At 42.8% G+C, this 17994-nt stretch overlaps 1 protein-coding gene across 1 annotated transcript; it reads left to right on the top strand.

The window, feature by feature from the left end:
• The first annotated feature begins 10512 nt into the window (after positions 1 to 10512).
• LOC123427795 (putative disease resistance protein RGA1) lies at positions 10513 to 17732 on the top strand. The gene is made up of 4 exons (XM_045111916.1): positions 10513 to 10913; positions 11972 to 12263; positions 12987 to 17123; positions 17239 to 17732. Exons 1-3 carry the CDS (start codon positions 10634 to 10636, stop codon positions 17074 to 17076), a joined length of 4662 nt encoding a protein of 1553 aa, XP_044967851.1. The 5' UTR covers positions 10513 to 10633; the 3' UTR covers positions 17077 to 17123; positions 17239 to 17732.
• Positions 17733 to 17994: the final 262 nt, after the last annotated feature.

The following is a 17994-nucleotide window of genomic DNA, read 5'->3' as shown; positions in this document are numbered from 1 at the left end:
AATCCCAGTCTAGATCCATACTAACTCAACGAACACCTTCGGAGATACCTGTAGAGCATCTTTATAGTCACCCAGTTACGTTGCGACGTTTGATACACACAAAGTATTCCTCCGGTGTCAGTGAGTTATATGATCTCATGGTCATAGGAACAAATACTTGACACGCAGAGAACATAGCAACAAAATGACACGATCAACATGCTACGTCTATTAGTTTGGGTCTAGTCCATCACGTGATTCTCCTAATGACGTGATCCAGTTATCAAGCAACAACACCTTGTTTATAATCAGAAGACACTGACTATCTTTGATCAACTGGCTAGCCAACTAGAGGCTTGCTAGGGAAAGTGTTTTGTCTATGTATCCACACATGTATATAAGTCTTCATTCAATACAATTATAGCATGGATAATAAACGATTATCTTGATACAGGAATTATAATAATAACTATATTATTATTGCCTCTAGGGCATAATTCCAACAGTCTCCCACTTGCACTAGAGTCAATAATCTAGCCCTCACATCATCATGCGAATTACATTGTAATAAATCTAACACCCATACAGTTCTGGTGTTGATCATGCTTTGCCCGTGGAAGAGGTTTAGTCAACGGGTCTGCTACATTCAGATCCGTGTGCACTTTGCATATATTTACGTCCTCCCCTTCGACGTAGTCGCGGATGAGGTTGAAGCATCGTTTGATGTGTGTGGACTTCTTGTGAAACCGTGGTTCCTTTGCTAGGGCAATGGGACCCGTGTTGTCACAGAACAAGGTTATTGGATTCAGTGCGCTTGGCACCACTCCAAGATCCGTCATGAACTGCTTCATCCAGACACCCTCCTTAGCCGCCTCTGAGGCAGCCATGTACTCCGCTTCACATGTAGAATCTGCTACGACGCTCTCCTTGGAACTGCACCAGCTTACCACACCCTCATTAAGAATAAATACGTATCCGGTCTGCGACTTAGAGTCATCCGGATCTGTGTCAAAGCTTGCATCGACGTAACCCTTTACGGCGAGCTCTTCGTCACCTCCATACACGAGAAACATCTCCTTAGTCCTTTTCAGGTACTTCAGGATATTCTTGACCGCCGTCCAGTGATCCACTCCTGGATTACTCTGGAACCTGCCTGCCATACTTATGGCCAAGCTAACGTCCGGTCTAGTGCACAGCATTGCAAAGATGATAGAACCTATGGCTGAAGCATAGGGGACGGTGCTCATATGCTCTCTATCCTCATCAGTTGCTGGGCACTGAGTCTTACTCAATCTCGTACCTTGTAAAACTGGCAAGAACCCTTTCTTGGACTTTTCCATTTTGAACCTCTTCAAAACTTTATCAAGGTATGTGCTTTGTGAAAGTCCTATCACACGTTTCGATCTATCCCTGTAGATCTTAATGCCTAGAATGTAAGCAGCTTCTCCTAGGTCCTTCATAGAGAAACTTTTATTCAAGTAATCCTTTATGCTCTCCAAAAACTCTACGTTGTTTCCAATCAGCAATATGTCATCCACATATAATATTAGAAACGCGACAGAGCTCCCACTCACTTTCTTGCAAATACAAGATTCTCCAACCACTTGTATAAACCCAAATGCTTTGATCACCTCATCAAAGCGTTTGTTCCAACTCCGAGATGCTTGCATCAGTCCATAAATGGATCGCTGGAGCTTGCACACCTTGTTAGCATTCTTAGGATCGACAAAACCTTCGGGTTGCATCATATACAACTCTTCCTTAAGGAAACCGTTAAGGAACGCCGTTTTGACATCCATCTGCCAGATTTCATGATCGAAAAATGCAGCTATTGCTAACATGATTCTGATGGACTTAAGCATCGCTACGGGTGAGAATGTCTCATCGTAGTCAACTCCTTGAACTTGTGAAAAACCCTTTGCCACAAGTCGAGCTTTATAAACGGTCACATTGCCGTCAGCGTCCGTCTTCCTCTTATAGATCCATTTGTTCTGAATAGCCTTGCGGCCCTCAGGTAGTACTTCCAAAGTCCACACTTTGTTCTCATACATGGATCCTATCTCGGACTTCATGGCTTCTAGCCATTTGTTGGAATCTGGGCCCACCATTGCTTCTTCATAATTTGCAGGTTCATTGTTGTCTAACAACATGATTGACATGACAGGATTACCGTACCACTCTGGAGCAGCACGTGGTCTCGTCGACCTGCGTGGTTCGACAGAAACTTGAACCGGAGTTTCATGATCATCATCATTAACTTCCTCCTCAACCGGCGTTGCAACGACAGAGGTTTCCCCTTGCCCTGCGCCACCATCCAGAGAGATGAGAGGTTCGACAACCTCATCAAGTTCTATCTTCCTCCCACTCAATTCTCTCGAGAGAAACTCCTTCTCGAGAAAAGCTCCATTTTTAGCAACAAACACTTTGCCCTCGGATTTGAGATAGAAGGTGTACCCAACTGTCTCTTTTGGGTAACCTATGAAGATGCACTTTTCCGCTTTGGGTTCGAGCTTTTCAGGCTGAAGCTTTTTGACATAAGCATCACATCCCCAAACTTTAAGAAACGACAACTTTGGCCTTTTGCCATACCACAGTTCGTATGGTGTCGTCTCAACGGATTTTGATGGCGCCCTATTTAAAGTGAATGCAGCTGTTTCTAATGCATAACCCCAAAACGATAACGGCAAATCGGTAAGAGACATCATAGATCACACCATCTCTAATAAAGTACGATTACGACGTTTGGACACACCATTACGCTGTGGTGTTCCAGGCGGTGTCAAGTGTGAAACAATTCCACATTGTCTTAAGTGAGCACCAAACTCGAAACTCAGATATTCACCCCCACGATCAGACCGTAGGAACTTGATCTTCTTGTTACGATGATTTTCAACTTCACTCTGAAATTGCTTGAACTTTTCAAATGTTTCAGACTTGTGCTTCATTAAGTAGACATAACCATATCTACTCAAATCGTCAGTGAAGGTGAGAAAATAACGATATCCGCCGCGTGCCTCTACGCACATCGGACCACACACATCGGTATGTATGATTTCCAACAAGTCACTTGCACGCTCCATTGTTCCGGAGAACGGAGTTTTAGTCATCTTGCCCATGAGGCATGGTTCGCACGTGTCAAGTGAATCAAAGTCAAGTGACTCCAAAAGTCCATCGGCATGGAGTTTCTTCGTGTGCTTTACACCAATATGACCTAAGCGGCAGTGCCACAAAAATACGGCGCTATCATTGTTAACTCTAACTCTTTTGGTCTCAATGTTATGTATGTGTGTATCACTATCAAGATTCAATATGAACAATCCTCTCACATTGGGTGCATGACCATAAAAGATGTTACTCATAGAAATAGAACAACCATTATTCTCTGACTTAAAAGAGTAACCGTCTCGCAATAAACAAGATCCAGATATAATGTTCATGCTCAACGCAGGCACTAAATCACAATGATTCAAGTTCATAACTAATCGTGATGGTAACCAAAGTGAAACTGTGCCGACGGTGATTGCATCAACCTTGGAACCATTTCCTACGCGCATCGTCACTTCATCTTTCGCCAGCCTTCGTCTATTCCGCAGTTCCTGTTTCGAGTTGCAAATATGAGCAACAGAACCGGTATCGAATACCCAGGCACTACTACGAGAGTCGATTAAGTACACATCAATAACATGTATATCAAATATACCTGATTTTTCTTTGGCCGCCTTCTTATCAGCCAGATACTTGGGGCAATTGCGCTTCCAGTGACCCATACCCTTGCAATAGTAACACTCTGATTCAGGCTTAGGTCCAGCTTTGGGTTTCTTCGTCGGATTAGCAACAGGCTTGCCGCTCTTCTTTGAATTACCCTTCTTGCCTTTGCCGTTTCTCTTGAAACTAGTGGTCTTATTCACCATCAACACTTGATGCTCTTTACGGAGTTCAGACTCTGCGACTCTCAGCATCGCAAACAACTCGCCGGGAGACTTGTTCATCCCTTGCATGTTGTAGTTCAACACAAAGCCTTTATAGCTTGGCGGCAGTGATTGTAGGATTCTGTCAGTGATAGCTTCTTGCGGGAGTTCAATCCCCAGCTCAGCTAGACGGTTTGAGTACCCAGACATTTTGAGCACATGTTCACTGACAGACGAGTTCTCCTCCATCTTGCAAGCATAGAATTTATCGGAGGTCTCATACCTCTCGATCCGGGCGTTCTTCTGAAAGATAAACTTCAACTCCCGGAACATCTCAAATGCTCCATGACGCTCAAAGCGACGTTGAAGTCCCGGTTCTAAGCCATACAAGATTGCACATTGAACTACTGAGTAGTCCTCCTTACGTGCTAACCAAGCGTTCTTAACATCCTGATCAGCCGTAGCGGGTGGTTCATCTCCTAGCGCAACATTAAGGACATAATCCTTCTTCTGAGCTTGTAAGATTAGCTTAAGATTACGAGCCCAGTCTATGAAGTTGCTTCCATCATCTTTCAACTTAGCTTTCTCTAGGAACGTATTAAAATTGAGGGTGACTGTCGCGTGAGCCATGATCTACAACACAAATATATTCAAAGTGGACTTAGACTACGTTCAAGATAATTAGAGTTTAACTTAATCAAATTACTCGCTAAACTCCCACTCAAAAAGTACATCTCTCTAGTCATTTGAGTGGTTCATGATCCACTTACACTAGCTCAAGTCCGATCATCACGTGAGTTGAGCATAGTTTCAGTGGTAAGCATCCCCATGCTAATCATATCATCTATATGATTCATGATCGACCTTTCGGTCTCATGTGTTCCGAGGCCATGTCTGCACATGCTAGGCTCGTCAAGCTTAACCCGAGTGTTCCGCGTGCGCAACTGTTTTGCACCCGTTGTATGTGAACGTTGAGTCTATCACACCCGATCATCACATGGTGTCTCGAAACGACGAACTGTAGCAACGGTGCACAGTCGGGGAGAACAAAATTTCGTCTTGAAATTTTAGTGAGAGATCACCTCATAATGCTACCGTCGTTCTAAGCAAAATAAGGTGCATAAAAGGATTAACATCACATGCAATTCATAAGTGACATGATATGGCCATCATCACGTGCTCCTTGATCTCCATCACCAAAGCACCGGCACGATCTTCTTGTCACCGGCGCCACACCATGATCTCCATCAACGTGTCGCCATCGGGGTTGTCGTGCTACTCATGCTATTACTACTAAAGCTACATCCTAGCAAAATAGTAAACGCATCTGCAAGCACAAACGTTAGTATAAAGACAACCCTATGGCTCCTGCCGGTTGCCGTACCATCGACGTGCAAGTCGATATTATCTATTACAACATGATCATCTCATACATCCAATATATCACATCACATCGTTGGCCATATCACATCACAAGCATACCCTGCAAAAACAAGTTAGACGTCCTCTAATTTTGTTGTTGCATGTTTTACGTGGTGACCATGGGTATCTAGTAGGATCGCATCTTACTTACGCAAACACCACAACGGAGATATATGAGTTGCTATTTAACCTCATCCAAGGACCTCCTTGGTCAAATCCGATTCAACTAAAGTTGGAGAAACTGACACCCGCCAGTCATCTTTGAGCAACGGAGTTACTCGTAGCGATGAAACCAGTCTCTCATAAGCGTACGAGTAATGTCGGTCCGAGCCGCTTCGATCCAACAATACCGCGGAACCAAGAAAAGACTAAGGAGGGCAGCAAAACGCACATCACCGCCCACAAAAACTTTTGTGTTCTACTTGAGAAGACATCTACGCATGAACCTAGCTCATGATGCCACTGTTGGGGTACGTCGCATGGGAAACAAATATTTTCCTATGCGCACGAAGACCTATCATGGTGATGTCCATCTACGAGAGGGGATGTGTGATCTACGTACCCTTGTAGACCGTACAGCAGAAGCGTTAGTGAACGTGGTTGATGTAGTGGAACGTCCTCACGTCCCTCGATCTGCCCCGCGAACCGTCCCACGATCTAGTGCCGAACGGGCGGCACCTCCGCGTTCAGCACACGTACAGCTCGACGATGATCTCGGCCTTCTTGATCTAGCAAGAGAGACGGAGAGGTAGAAGAGTTCTCCGACAGCGTGACGGCGCTCCGGAGGTTGGTGGTGATCTTATCTCAGCAGGGCTCCGCCTGAGCTCCGCAGAAACGCGATCTAGAGGTAAAACCGTGGATATATGTGGTCGGGCTGCCGTGGCAAAAGTTGTCAAATCAGCCCTAAAACCTCCGTATATAAAGGGGGAGGAGGGGGAGCCTTGCCTTGGGGTCCAAGGACTCCCAAGGGGGTCGGCCGAGCCTAAGGGGGGGAACCCTCCCCTTCCAAACCGAGTCCAACTAGGTTTGGAAGGAGGAGTCCTTCCCCCTTTTCCAACCTCCTTTTTTTTTCTTTTCTCTTTGATTTTCTTCCTATGGCGCATAGGGCCTTCTTGGGCTGTCCCACCAGCCCACTAAGGGCTGGTTCGCCACCCCCGAGGCCTATGGGCTTCCCCGGGGTGGGTTGCCCCCCCGGTGAACTCCCGTAACCCATTCGTCATTCCCGGTACATTCCCGGTAACTCCGAAAACCTTCCGGTAATCAAATGAGGTCATCCTATATATCAATCTTCGTTTCCGGACCATTTCGGAAACCCTCGTGACGTCCGTGATCTCATCCGGGACTCCGAACAACATTCAGTAACCAACCATATAACTCAAATATGCATAAAACAACGTCGAACTTTAAGTGTGCAGACCCTACGGGTTCGAGAACTATGTAGACATGACCCGAGAGACTCCTCGGTCAATATCCAATAGCGGGACCTGGATGCCCATATTGGATCCTACATATTCTACGAAGATCTTATCGTTTGAACCTCAGTGCCAAGGATTCATATAATCCCGTATGTCATTCCCTTTGTCCTTCGGTATGTTACTTGCCCGAGATTCGATCGTCAGTATCCGCATACCTATTTCAATGTCGTTTACCGGCAAGTCTCTTTACTCGTTCCGTAATACAAGATCCCGCAACTTACACTAAGTCACATTGCTTGCAAGGCTTGTGTGTGATGTTGTATTACCGAGTGGGCCCCGAGATACCTCTCCGTCACACGGAGTGACAAATCCCAGTCTCGATCCATACTAACTCAACGAACACCTTCGGAGATACCTGTAGAGCATCTTTATAGTCACCCAGTTACGTTGCGACGTTTGATACACACAAAGTATTCCTCCGGTGTCAGTGAGTTATATGATCTCATGGTCATAGGAACAAATACTTGACACGCAGAGAACAGTAGCAACAAAATGACACGATCAACATGCTACGTCTATTAGTTTGGGTCTAGTCCATCACGTGATTCTCCTAATGACGTGATCCAGTTATCAAGCAACAACACCTTGTTTATAATCAGAAGACACTGACTATCTTTGATCAACTGGCTAGCCAACTAGAGGCTTGCTAGGGCCAGTGTTTTGTCTATGTATCCACACATGTATATAAGTCTTCATTCAGTACAATTATAGCATGGATAATAAACGATTATCTTGATACAGGAATTATAATAATAACTATATTATTATTGCCTCTAGGGCATAATTCCAACACTATGTGGGGTACAATTCTCCGCCAATCATTAAGTACCTGGAACCCCTGACAGGGGGTTTGTTTACAGCCCGGTACGCTGATTGCATTTTTGATGAGGACAATTTCCCGGCATTAGGGGGAGAGAATAACCACAAAGAATGCTGATAAATAGATTGGGATGTGAAAGGCATCCAGTCCTTAGATCCACGTACGAATGAGTTTGAACTGGAGGTTCAGAAGATTATAAATTTGCAAAATATTGCAAATAATCTGCCAGATGCATTTACTGATTATAAAGGTGTCACAAAATCAAATGTTCCCGCTATGAATGTGCCAGAAAGATTAGATGTGACCCATAGATCTACTCAGCCACCTAAAAGGGGGAGGAATCTGGACACAAAGGACAAGGCTTTGCAGAAGCGTCCAAGGGGAATGAGGAATCCTCAAAAGGTAAATGCAAATCAACAAGATGTTGATATTCAACCTAGGGTTGAAGGACACCTAAAGGATGTTGGACATCCAGAACCCAGCACGAGTGTGCACACAAATTTTGGTGTTGGGACATCGGAAGACCTTGATCCAATTGTTGAGGGAAATCACGAAGGATCAAAAGGTATTGATGAAATATCCATTAACTATATTGATTCAGGAGAATCATACAACAGAAAGACTACATTTGTCGACATTTATTTCTCCTCCAGAATTGCAGAAGGCCTTGAGTTGGATCGAGAACCCAAGTCCATGGCAGAGTGTATGAAGCGCTCAGACTGGTCTAAATGGAAGGAAGCAATTGAGGATGAATTGCGCTCGCTTATAAAAAGAGGGGTATTTACTGCAGTAATACCCACTCCTCGGCATGTGTTCCCCGTGGGAACAAAATGGGTTTTCATTCGTAAGAGGAACGAGAACAATGAGGTGGTGAGATACAAGGCGAGGCTTGTAGCACAGGGGTTCACGCAGAGACCCAACATCGATTATGATGAAACGTATTCTCTGGTTATGAGTGGAACAACGTTCCGATATTTAATATCACTGGCGGTGAAAATGAATTTGTCTATCTAGCTGATGGTTGTTGTGACTGCATATCTATATGGGTCACTGGGTTATGATATTTATATGAAAGTTCCTGAGGGAATGAAGCTTCCGAATCCAAAGACTAATCGCAATATGTATTGCGTAAAGCTTCAGAAGTCATTGTATGTCTTGAAGGAGTCGGGAAGAATGTGGTATAACCGACTGAGTATATTCCTTCTTCAGAAGGGTTACTCAAATAACAATGATTGCCCATGTGTGTTTATTAAGAAATCTAAAAATGGATTTTGTATTATTTCTGTGTATGTGGATGATCTGAATATCATTGGGACTACACAAAAAATACATGAGGCAAGTAATCATCTTAAGACGGAGTTTGAGATGAAAGATCTAGGTAAGATTAAATTTTGTTTGGGCTTACAACTTGAACATCTTCCTTCGGGAATACTAGTTCATCAGTCTGCTTATATCCAAAAGATTCTTGAGAAATTTAATATGGATAAAGCATATCCATCGAAAACACCAATGGTTGTTAGATCTCTTGATAGAGATTAAAGACCCATTTAGACCTAAGGGTGATGATGAAGAGGTATTAGGACCTGAGTTTCCTTACCTAAGTGCTATTGGAGCGCTAATGTATCTAGAAAACTGCACCAGACCTGATATATCATTTGTAGTAAATTTATTGGCTAGATTCAGTGCATGACCAACAAAGAGGCATTGGGTTGGTGTGAAGAACATTTTCAGATATCTTCAAGGCACCAAAGATCTTGGTTTGTTCTATCAGAAAAATCAAGATAAGACCATGGTGCGATATTGTGATGCTGGATATCTATCTGGTCCTCATAATGCCAGATCACAGACTGGTTTTGTCTTCTTGAGTGGAGGTACGACCTTTTCTTGGAAGTTGACAAAACAAACTCTAGTGGCTACATCCACGAATCATTTTGAAATTATTGCTTTGTTTGAAGCATCACGTGAATGTGTATGGCTTCGCAGAATGATAAACTTTATTGAAAGTTCAAGTGAGATTGGATCATTGAAATCACCCACCATTATCTATGAAGATAATGCTGCATGTATTGCACAGATGCAAACAGGTTATATAAAGGGTAATATTACAAAGCATATTTCTTCTAAGCTATTTTATCCCCATCAGTTACAGAAAACTGGAAAGATAAATATTTTGCAAACAAAGTCATGCGATAATCTTGCTGATTTGTTTACAAAGTCATTACCAAGTTCTTTATTTGAGAAGTATATCAATGGGATTGGTATGAAACGACTCCGTGACTTGCAAAGTTCAGGGGGAGTGTATCCTTGAATGATAATCTGTTTGTGATCCTCGGATCTTTGATATTGCACTCCTTTTCTTTATAAGTTTTTCTTGGATGGTTTCTTATGGAAGGTTTTTAATGAGGCAATAGTGATACAGGCATTGTGATACGTCAGTTTCTTCTTATTTTCCCGTTGGGTTTTTGAAAGGAGTTTTTGATGGCATATTGTACATATCTCCTCATATTTTCCTACAGGGTTTTGGGAGGAGGCCGATCAAGATATTGATGATGATGGTGTTTACAAGAATAACTCAAACAGAGATTAGGAAGAGTGTTAGAATTTAATTAATAGTTTAATTAAGGAAATCTCTGTTTATGGAACCGACATCGATTTTCCTCCCGAAAAGTCACGTCCCTAATCTAACGGACGCGTTCCTCTATCCCCTTCTCCTGTAACAGCCACGTCTGTGCGTCGTGCCCCTTCCAGGGGTATATATTTATAAATTATCGCTATCAATAGACATCGATCATTACTGTTCATTAACAATAATCAGATCAAAATTAAAAAGACGGTCGTCATTTGCTTTGTCTGAATTCAAAGGGAAAGAAAAACTCTGCGCTGCCGTTCCGCTCACTGAAAGAAAAAGGAAGTCGCCGCTGCATTGTATATTGCTCTCCTCGGCTCGGCTGCTATGCTCTTCTTCCCCATCACTGCACTTTCCTCCACACCGACCATCCTCCGGCGAACAACCGCTTCCCCCGGATCCGATGGAGGCCGCGATTGGGTGGCTGGTGCAAACCATCCTCGAAACACTCCGAATCGACAAGCTGGATGCGTGGATCCGCCAAGCCGGGCATGCCGAGGACATCGAGAGGCTCAGGTGCGAGCTCGAGAGGGTCGAGATGGCGGTCAGTGCCGCGAGGGGGCGGGCGGCCGTGAACGAGCCGCTGGCCCGATCTCTCGCTCGCCTCGAGGACCTGCTCTACGAAGCCGACGAAGTGGTGGACGACCTCGACTACTATAGGCTCCAACAGCAGGTCGAAGGAGGTACGCGTAACCCCTGTAGATCCATCACATGCGGCACAAACTGGGATTTCTTCATATGCCTCACTGCTAGTTTGAACTTGGATCATATGCCTCACAGCAGTTTGGACTTGGATCATATGCGCACTTACCATGTCAATTCGATTACATCAGCATCCCCATAGTGTATCGGAGAAGACCAAAATGCCACCGGGCAAAACAGCAGCTGTTCTGCTCTTGTTTCCACCCTTCGGTCTTCTCTAAATAGGCCCCAGATACCTCTGTAGTCTGTCCCTAAAGAAAATGGCATCTCACATGATCATCTTTGATTCTTTTTCCGCTATTAATGCACTCGATAGCAGTGAAACAAGTAGGCCCAAATAGCACTCAATAGTCATTGCTCATTAGTCAATACCATGTGGAAGAAAGGAACTGAGAGAGCACTGGACACTTTGTTGTTAAGTGTTCGCATCCGTGTTTCTTTCTTTCCTTCAGGTTTGGATCAGGCGAACTGGCTTGCTCATCAAATAGGCACATAACAAATGGACAAGGAAAAATTGGGCAATATTATTAATTATTATCACAGAAAAGCTTGGTCAAATTATTGTTCTACCTAGTCAAAATTTCATTGGAAAAGTGGGCATATGATATGATCAAAGTCAAAAAAATTGAGAGGCATGTGATCAAATCTCTAGTCGCTCTCCCTACCGAAATGTGGCACGACGCCCTCACCAAAGATTTATTTTTCTTCCCGAATCATGAAAATGTGTTCTCCTAATCTTCTTCACATTCTTCTTCCATGCGGGCGACCTCCCCCTAACATAACTGGTACTAGAAAGAGGTGCGTGTGTGCAGGAACAAAGGCAGAAAAATGTTCAATGGAGTTATCTTGCACAGATGAATAGTGATTACTGATTAGTACTAATATAGTGAAGGATTTCCTAATTTAATTGGGGTCAACTGATCCCAGTACTTCAATACAGCTCGGTCTGTGCACGTGTGTGTATGTGGGTGGGTGGGTAGGGGGGGGGGGGAGTTTCTTGTCAAGCATGGGCATGCTAATTCACCCTTTTTTTCTGCAGTTACATGGGGCGATCCTGGCAGAATGCATGAAGCAGAACGAGTAGATGAGAGATCGAGGGGACGTGATGCTAATATACCTAGTACCAGTGGTGGCAAGAAATGGTACAAAGCATGGGGTGATTTTGATATCACAGAAGAAAACAACGAAAAGCCTGTGAAAGCAAAGTTTAAACACTGTCAAAAAGCAGTTAACTGCGGAAGCCACAGAGGGATGCCAATTTTGCACAACCATGTCAGGAGTGAGGGTTGTAAGAACCTCAGAGCAAGTGAGCATGCGCTAAACTCTTCAAGGTACATTTTTTAAAGAGTAACATATGTTTTCCTCTGAATCCTAAAAATTTACATCTGCGCACCTGTTTTCATTTTCAATTCTTGTTTGTTACTTACTCGACCCACCATTGTGATTCTAGTAGTTGTAAAGTATTTTATCATTCGGGTGGATGTCCACCCAACCCAATATTCAAAATGTATTTTCACATATAAAAGAGCTGTAAAAATAAAAATAAAAAATATTTGCAGGTATACATTATGCTCTGGTAGGTGCTCCATCCATTCACAAATATAAGATGTTTTTTTTTTCTGAATTGGATGTATATAGACACGTTTTAGTGTGTTTGTTCACTCATTTTAGTCCCTATGTACTCTATATTGAAGTATCCAAAACATCTTATATTTGTGAACGGAGGGAGTAACAGATAACCTTGGAAAATTTATTGCCAAAATATGGCTATATACGTCCTTCATAAAAAGGAAAAATCGGTGCATCTTCAACCATGAAGATTGAAGAGTGTATGTCTTCAGGTTGCACGAAATTTCTCTTCTGTACAGAATGCATACGGTCATTTTTGTATACCAAATTATACAAGAATACATGTTACAGCATGATGTATGTCTGGACAATATTTCACTTTTTTCACCTCATTTTGAATTGAAAAAAATATTGCATTTCAGATAGCGATCGGAGAGAAAGTTGCATTTCTAATAGCCAATCTACAATGTCCTTTTTTATTGCAGCACCTGTGATGCTACTGCAAATGCTGCATCTGTTGTAATTGGTGATTCGTTCAGCAGAAAAAGGAGAAGAGACGGGGTGTTGACAGAAACCACCGCAGCTAACGTAAATCCTTGGCACAAGGCCGATTGTTTCAGTAGGATACAGGAAATAACTCAACAGTTACAAGACATCCGAGAGGATGTGAGTGACGTTCTCAAGATGCATGGATCGGCCTCTATTACAAGCTCAAATCACTGCCAAAGTACAAGCTCAAATGATGTGTGCCCAACAACATCAAGTCTTAATCAGCAAAAGGTATATGGAAGAGATTCAGAGATGAGCACCATCGTAAAGATGATCACAGCTGATAAACATGAAGGTGTGTCTGTACTGCCTATTGTAGGCATTGGAGGAGTTGGCAAGACAACTCTCACGCAGCTCGTATATAATGATCCAATAGTAAAAGAGCGGTTTGAACGGAAATGGCTATGGGTGTCGAACAACTTTGATGAAGTAAGGCTTACAAGAGAGATGTTAAACTTCATTTCTCAAGAAAGTCATGAAGGAATAGACAATTTTGTGAAGCTTCAAGAGATCTTGAAGGTGCATATGGAATTCCAATCGAAAAGGTTTCTGCTCATTTTAGATGATGTCTGGGACACCCTGGATGATTACCTATGGAACAAACTGTTGTCTCCAATGATATCAACTCGTGTGAAGGGAAATGTGATTATAGTCACAACTAGAAATTTCTCTGTTGCAGAAAGGATAGGTACCCTCGAACAGGTCAACTTAGGTGCTTTGGAAAATGATGATTTTTGGTTATTATTTAAATCATGTGCCTTTGGTGATGAGAACTACGAAGAGCATCAAACTCTAGGCATCATTGGGCATCAAATAGCAGAGAGGTTAATGGGCAACCCGTTAGCAGCTGGGTCTACAGGAAAACTATTAAGAGAACAGCTTACTGTTGATCATTGGAGTACCATTTTGAAGAATGAATGTTGGAAATCCTTGCAACTAAGCAGGGGCATCATGTCTTCTTTAAAGCTTAGCTATGATCAACTACCCTACCATCTACAGCAATGTTGCTCACACGTTTCTATATTTCCCAACAACCATCAGTTTCTTGGTGATGAGTTGGTCCGCATTTGGATTTCACAGGGATTTGTGAAGTGTAACTACCCAGGTAAAAAATTGGAGGAGACAGGGCATGATTATCTGACTGATTTGGTGAACCTAGGCTTCCTGCAGCAAGTTGAATGCAAAGACAAGAGCATCTCTTTTCAACATGAAATTTTTCCCATGAGACTCTGTAATCGAGTTGTACGAGAAGAGTCATTTCAAGGCAGACAAACTTGCTATGTTATGCGTGGCCTTATGCATGATTTTGGGCGGATGGTTTCAAGAAATGAGTGTGCAATTATAGATGATCTACGGTGCAATGAATTGTTGCCAACTGTACAACATTTGTCAATAGTAACCGACTCTGCATACTGCAAGAATCAGGATGGAAGCATACCACGTAGTCACAAGTTTGAAGAAAATTTGCGAAATACAGTTGCATCAGTAAGAAGATTGAGGACACTGGTATTAATTGGGCAGTATGATTCTTTCTTCTTCCAGTCCTTCCAAGATATATTCAAAAAGGCACATAATTTACGTCTTCTGCAAATGTCTGCAACAGCTTCTGATTTTAATTCCTTTGTGTGCACTTTGGTAAATCCTACCCATCTTCGCTATCTGAAGGCTCTTAAGCCGGGAGTGGCTTTACCTCAAGTTTTGAGCAAGTTTTACCATCTTCAAGTATTAGACGTTGGCTCATACACTGATCCAATAATACCTAATGGTATCCATAATCTTGTGAGCCTGCGTTATATTGTTGCAGAAGGACTATCCTCTTCCATTCCTTGCATTGGTAAAATGACATCTCTTCTGGAGCTACATGATTTTAGGGTTAAAAATAGTAGCAGCTTTGAGATAACACAACTTCAGTCCATGAACGAGCTTCTGCAACTAGGTGTCTCACAACTTGAAAATGTTACCACTAAAGATGAGGCTGCTGGAGCAAAATTGAGGGACAAAATACACTTGGAGAAGTTGCGCTTGTCATGGAAGTATACTCATCACAGTGAAATAGCAAGAGAGGTGCTTGAGGGTCTTGAACCACATCTTGGCTTAAAGCATCTGCGGATGTTTGGGTACAATGGTGCTACTTCCCCAACTTGGCTTGCCACCAATATATCTGTTACCTCCTTGCAAACACTTCATCTAGAGGATTGTGGGGAATGGCAAATACTTCCATCTCTGGAAATGCTTCCGTTTCTTACGAAGTTGAAGTTGTGCAACATGCAGAAAGTAACGGAAGCAACGTTTCCTTCATTGGAGGAGCTGGTTTTAATTGAAATGCCAAAGTTGGAGAAATGCTCCAGCAGTTCCATGTGGGATCTGAACTCCAGTTTAAGGGTACTGGATATCAAGATGTGTAGCGCGCTGAAGGTGTTTGATTTGCTTGAGGATGACATTAAATTCAAAAGCGAGCAGAAGTCATGGTTGCCCGGTCTTAGAAAGCTAATTATCTACAATTGTCCTCATTTAAAAGTAAGGCACCCTCTTCCACCTTCAACCACCTGTTCTGAATTCTTTATCAGCAGAGTTTTAACACTTCCAACAGTGGAGGGTTTATCCCGAGAAACAATAAATATTGAGGGTCCATTTGTTTTACAAGCTGGGGCTTATGATATGAGGACACTGGATTACAGAATATTAGCATTCCATAATCTAAGGGGCCTTAAATACTTGTGTATCAGGCGTTGCAGAAATCTGATGTCTATTCCATTTGAAGGTTTTAGTCGGCTAGTCTCCTTAAAGAGTTTGGAAATAAGCGATTGTGAAAAACTTTTCTCTCTAGATATACCAGAGGGTGCCCATGAAGATGTGATAGTTGCAAATTGTACTGCCCTCCCATCTCTTGAACATCTCAAATTATTTTGCTGTGGTATAACGGGGAAGTGGCTATCTCTGATGCTGCGGCATGCGGTGGCTCTAATGGTATTGAGTTTATGTGACTGCCCACACATAACACAGTTAGCAATAGAAGAGGGAGAAAACAGTCAGTCAAATCCTATCTTAACCATGCAAGCTTCTTCATCAGGCTATTCAAATGACTTATTGATAAGCTCAGCTCCAAGCGGACTCTTGCACATTCCGTTACATGTGCTCTCCTCTCTCAAGGAGATGGAAATTAGGTCATTCCCTTATCTAACATTTTGCCCTAGCAAGGAAGGCTTATCTGGATTTACCTCCCTCGAGAAGCTAACAATTTTGTGTTGCCCTGAGCTGCTCTCATCTTCGGTACATATTGATGGAAATGATGGCCATGTGAATGGAAGGTGTCTCCTCCCTCAATCACTTGGACATCTCGTGATAAACGATTGTTCTCGAGCAATGCTGCAGCCATGTTTCCCAAGGAATGTCACCTGCCTAAAAAAAATCCAAATGTGGCGCAATGAAAGTTTGGAGTCTCTACAGCTACAGTCATGCACGACACTGGAGGAGTTAAATATTTGGGGATGTCCATCGCTCGCCGCACTAGAGGGCTTCCAGTTCCTCAGGCATTTGAGCTTATTCAACACCCCCATTTTGCCTCCATTTTTAGAGCATGTGTCAGGGCAAGGTTATGAGCTATGCCCTCAACTGGAAAAGCTTGTGATCGATGACCCATGTGTCCTCACCACACCATTCTGCAAGCAGCTCACATCCCTACAACGCTTAGAACTTCGAACTTGCGAGAGTGAAGCAACACGGCTAACAGATGAGCAAGCGAGAGCGCTTCTGCTCATCACGTCTCTGGAAGAGCTCCAGTTTTGGAAATGCAGGTATCTCGTAGATCTTCCTGCGGAGCTGCACCGCCTTCCCTCCCTCAAGAAGTTGGAGATCAGTAATTGTAACCGCATGTTGTGGCTGCCAGTAAAGGGCCTGCCACCTTCTCTGGAAGAACTGAATATAATCTGCCATGGCGGTTGCAGCAAGGTTCTGGCTGTTCAATGCAGGTGGCTAGCAACAAGAAAGCTAAAGGTCAAAATTGATGGAAAATATGTGAACGGTTAAGCACATACTTTTATCCATGCAACGCATATCACTGAGTTGTTTCAAAGGTATATATTTCTACCATGAACTGTCTCAAAGTGTTCAGTGCAAACCTGTTTTTCCTGCATCACAAGCTTATGTTTGGAAGGCTACGAGCTTAAGTGCATTTTCTTCCTTGCGCAGGTACTACGGAGTATTTCTTTCTGGATATAAGAAATGGGAAGCAGTCGGCAGGACTTAAGAAATGGACTTCCTCTCATATCAACGGAAAGCAGTCAACAGGCATTCTTCCAGTCGGTTCTGCTGTTATTCGTCTCATCTAGTGGCCTCAAAAGGATGATTAATTTGCATCTAGACTACAGGCAGATCTGCATTAGATCAATTCTGATGTTGATTCACAAGTTGGTGTCATGGGGCTCATCAAGACCTTCCTCGCTGCATTATACCGTTTCACTCAGCGATAATTTACGCACCCGGTGAACTGTAAGATAAAAAAAAATCATATTTTTTTTGTAGTGCAAGATGCTCCTGTGCGTGAACTCTGTAAATTTTTCTGAAGTTTGACATTTGAGGGGCTCGTAGCAAAAAAGACAAAATCAAGCATGAATGGTGCAATTTTCAGAAGTTTCTTAGACCCCATGAAATTTGTCTTTTTTGCCACAAATTTATTTTTAGAATTTCTTTTCTATTTTATTTGATTTTACTGTTCACGCGATGCATCCTTCACTGGCAGCTACAATAATGCAATTTGGATCACATGCTTATTCGGTATTGTTAATATTGATATTTAAAAATATAAATTTGGTCCAACATTACAAAGTTTTGCTTAAGACAAAATATAATATCCAAAGTAAAATGTAACAAGGGAGTCCCATAAAGAAAATAATTACTCCCTTATTTTTAGTTTATTAGGTCCATCCAACAGATTATTCTAACTAA

Source organism: Hordeum vulgare, chromosome 2H (genome assembly GCF_904849725.1).
Source record: "Hordeum vulgare subsp. vulgare chromosome 2H, MorexV3_pseudomolecules_assembly, whole genome shotgun sequence".
NCBI classification, from domain to species: domain Eukaryota; kingdom Viridiplantae; phylum Streptophyta; class Magnoliopsida; order Poales; family Poaceae; genus Hordeum; species Hordeum vulgare.
Note: the sequence above shows the minus strand (reverse complement) of the source record. Positions and strands in the feature narration are given on the sequence as shown.

Excerpts from the sequence above, each read along its gene's own strand:
- LOC123427795 (XM_045111916.1), top strand. The coding sequence starts at position 10,634 with ATGGAGGCCGCGATTGGGTGGCTGGTGCAAACCATCCTCGAAACACTC. Across the intron at positions 10,914-11,971 it reads CCAACAGCAGGTCGAAGGAG|TTACATGGGGCGATCCTGGC; the intron begins GTACGCGTAACC and ends TTTTTTCTGCAG. Across the intron at positions 12,264-12,986 it reads CATGCGCTAAACTCTTCAAG|CACCTGTGATGCTACTGCAA; the intron begins GTACATTTTTTA and ends TTTTTATTGCAG.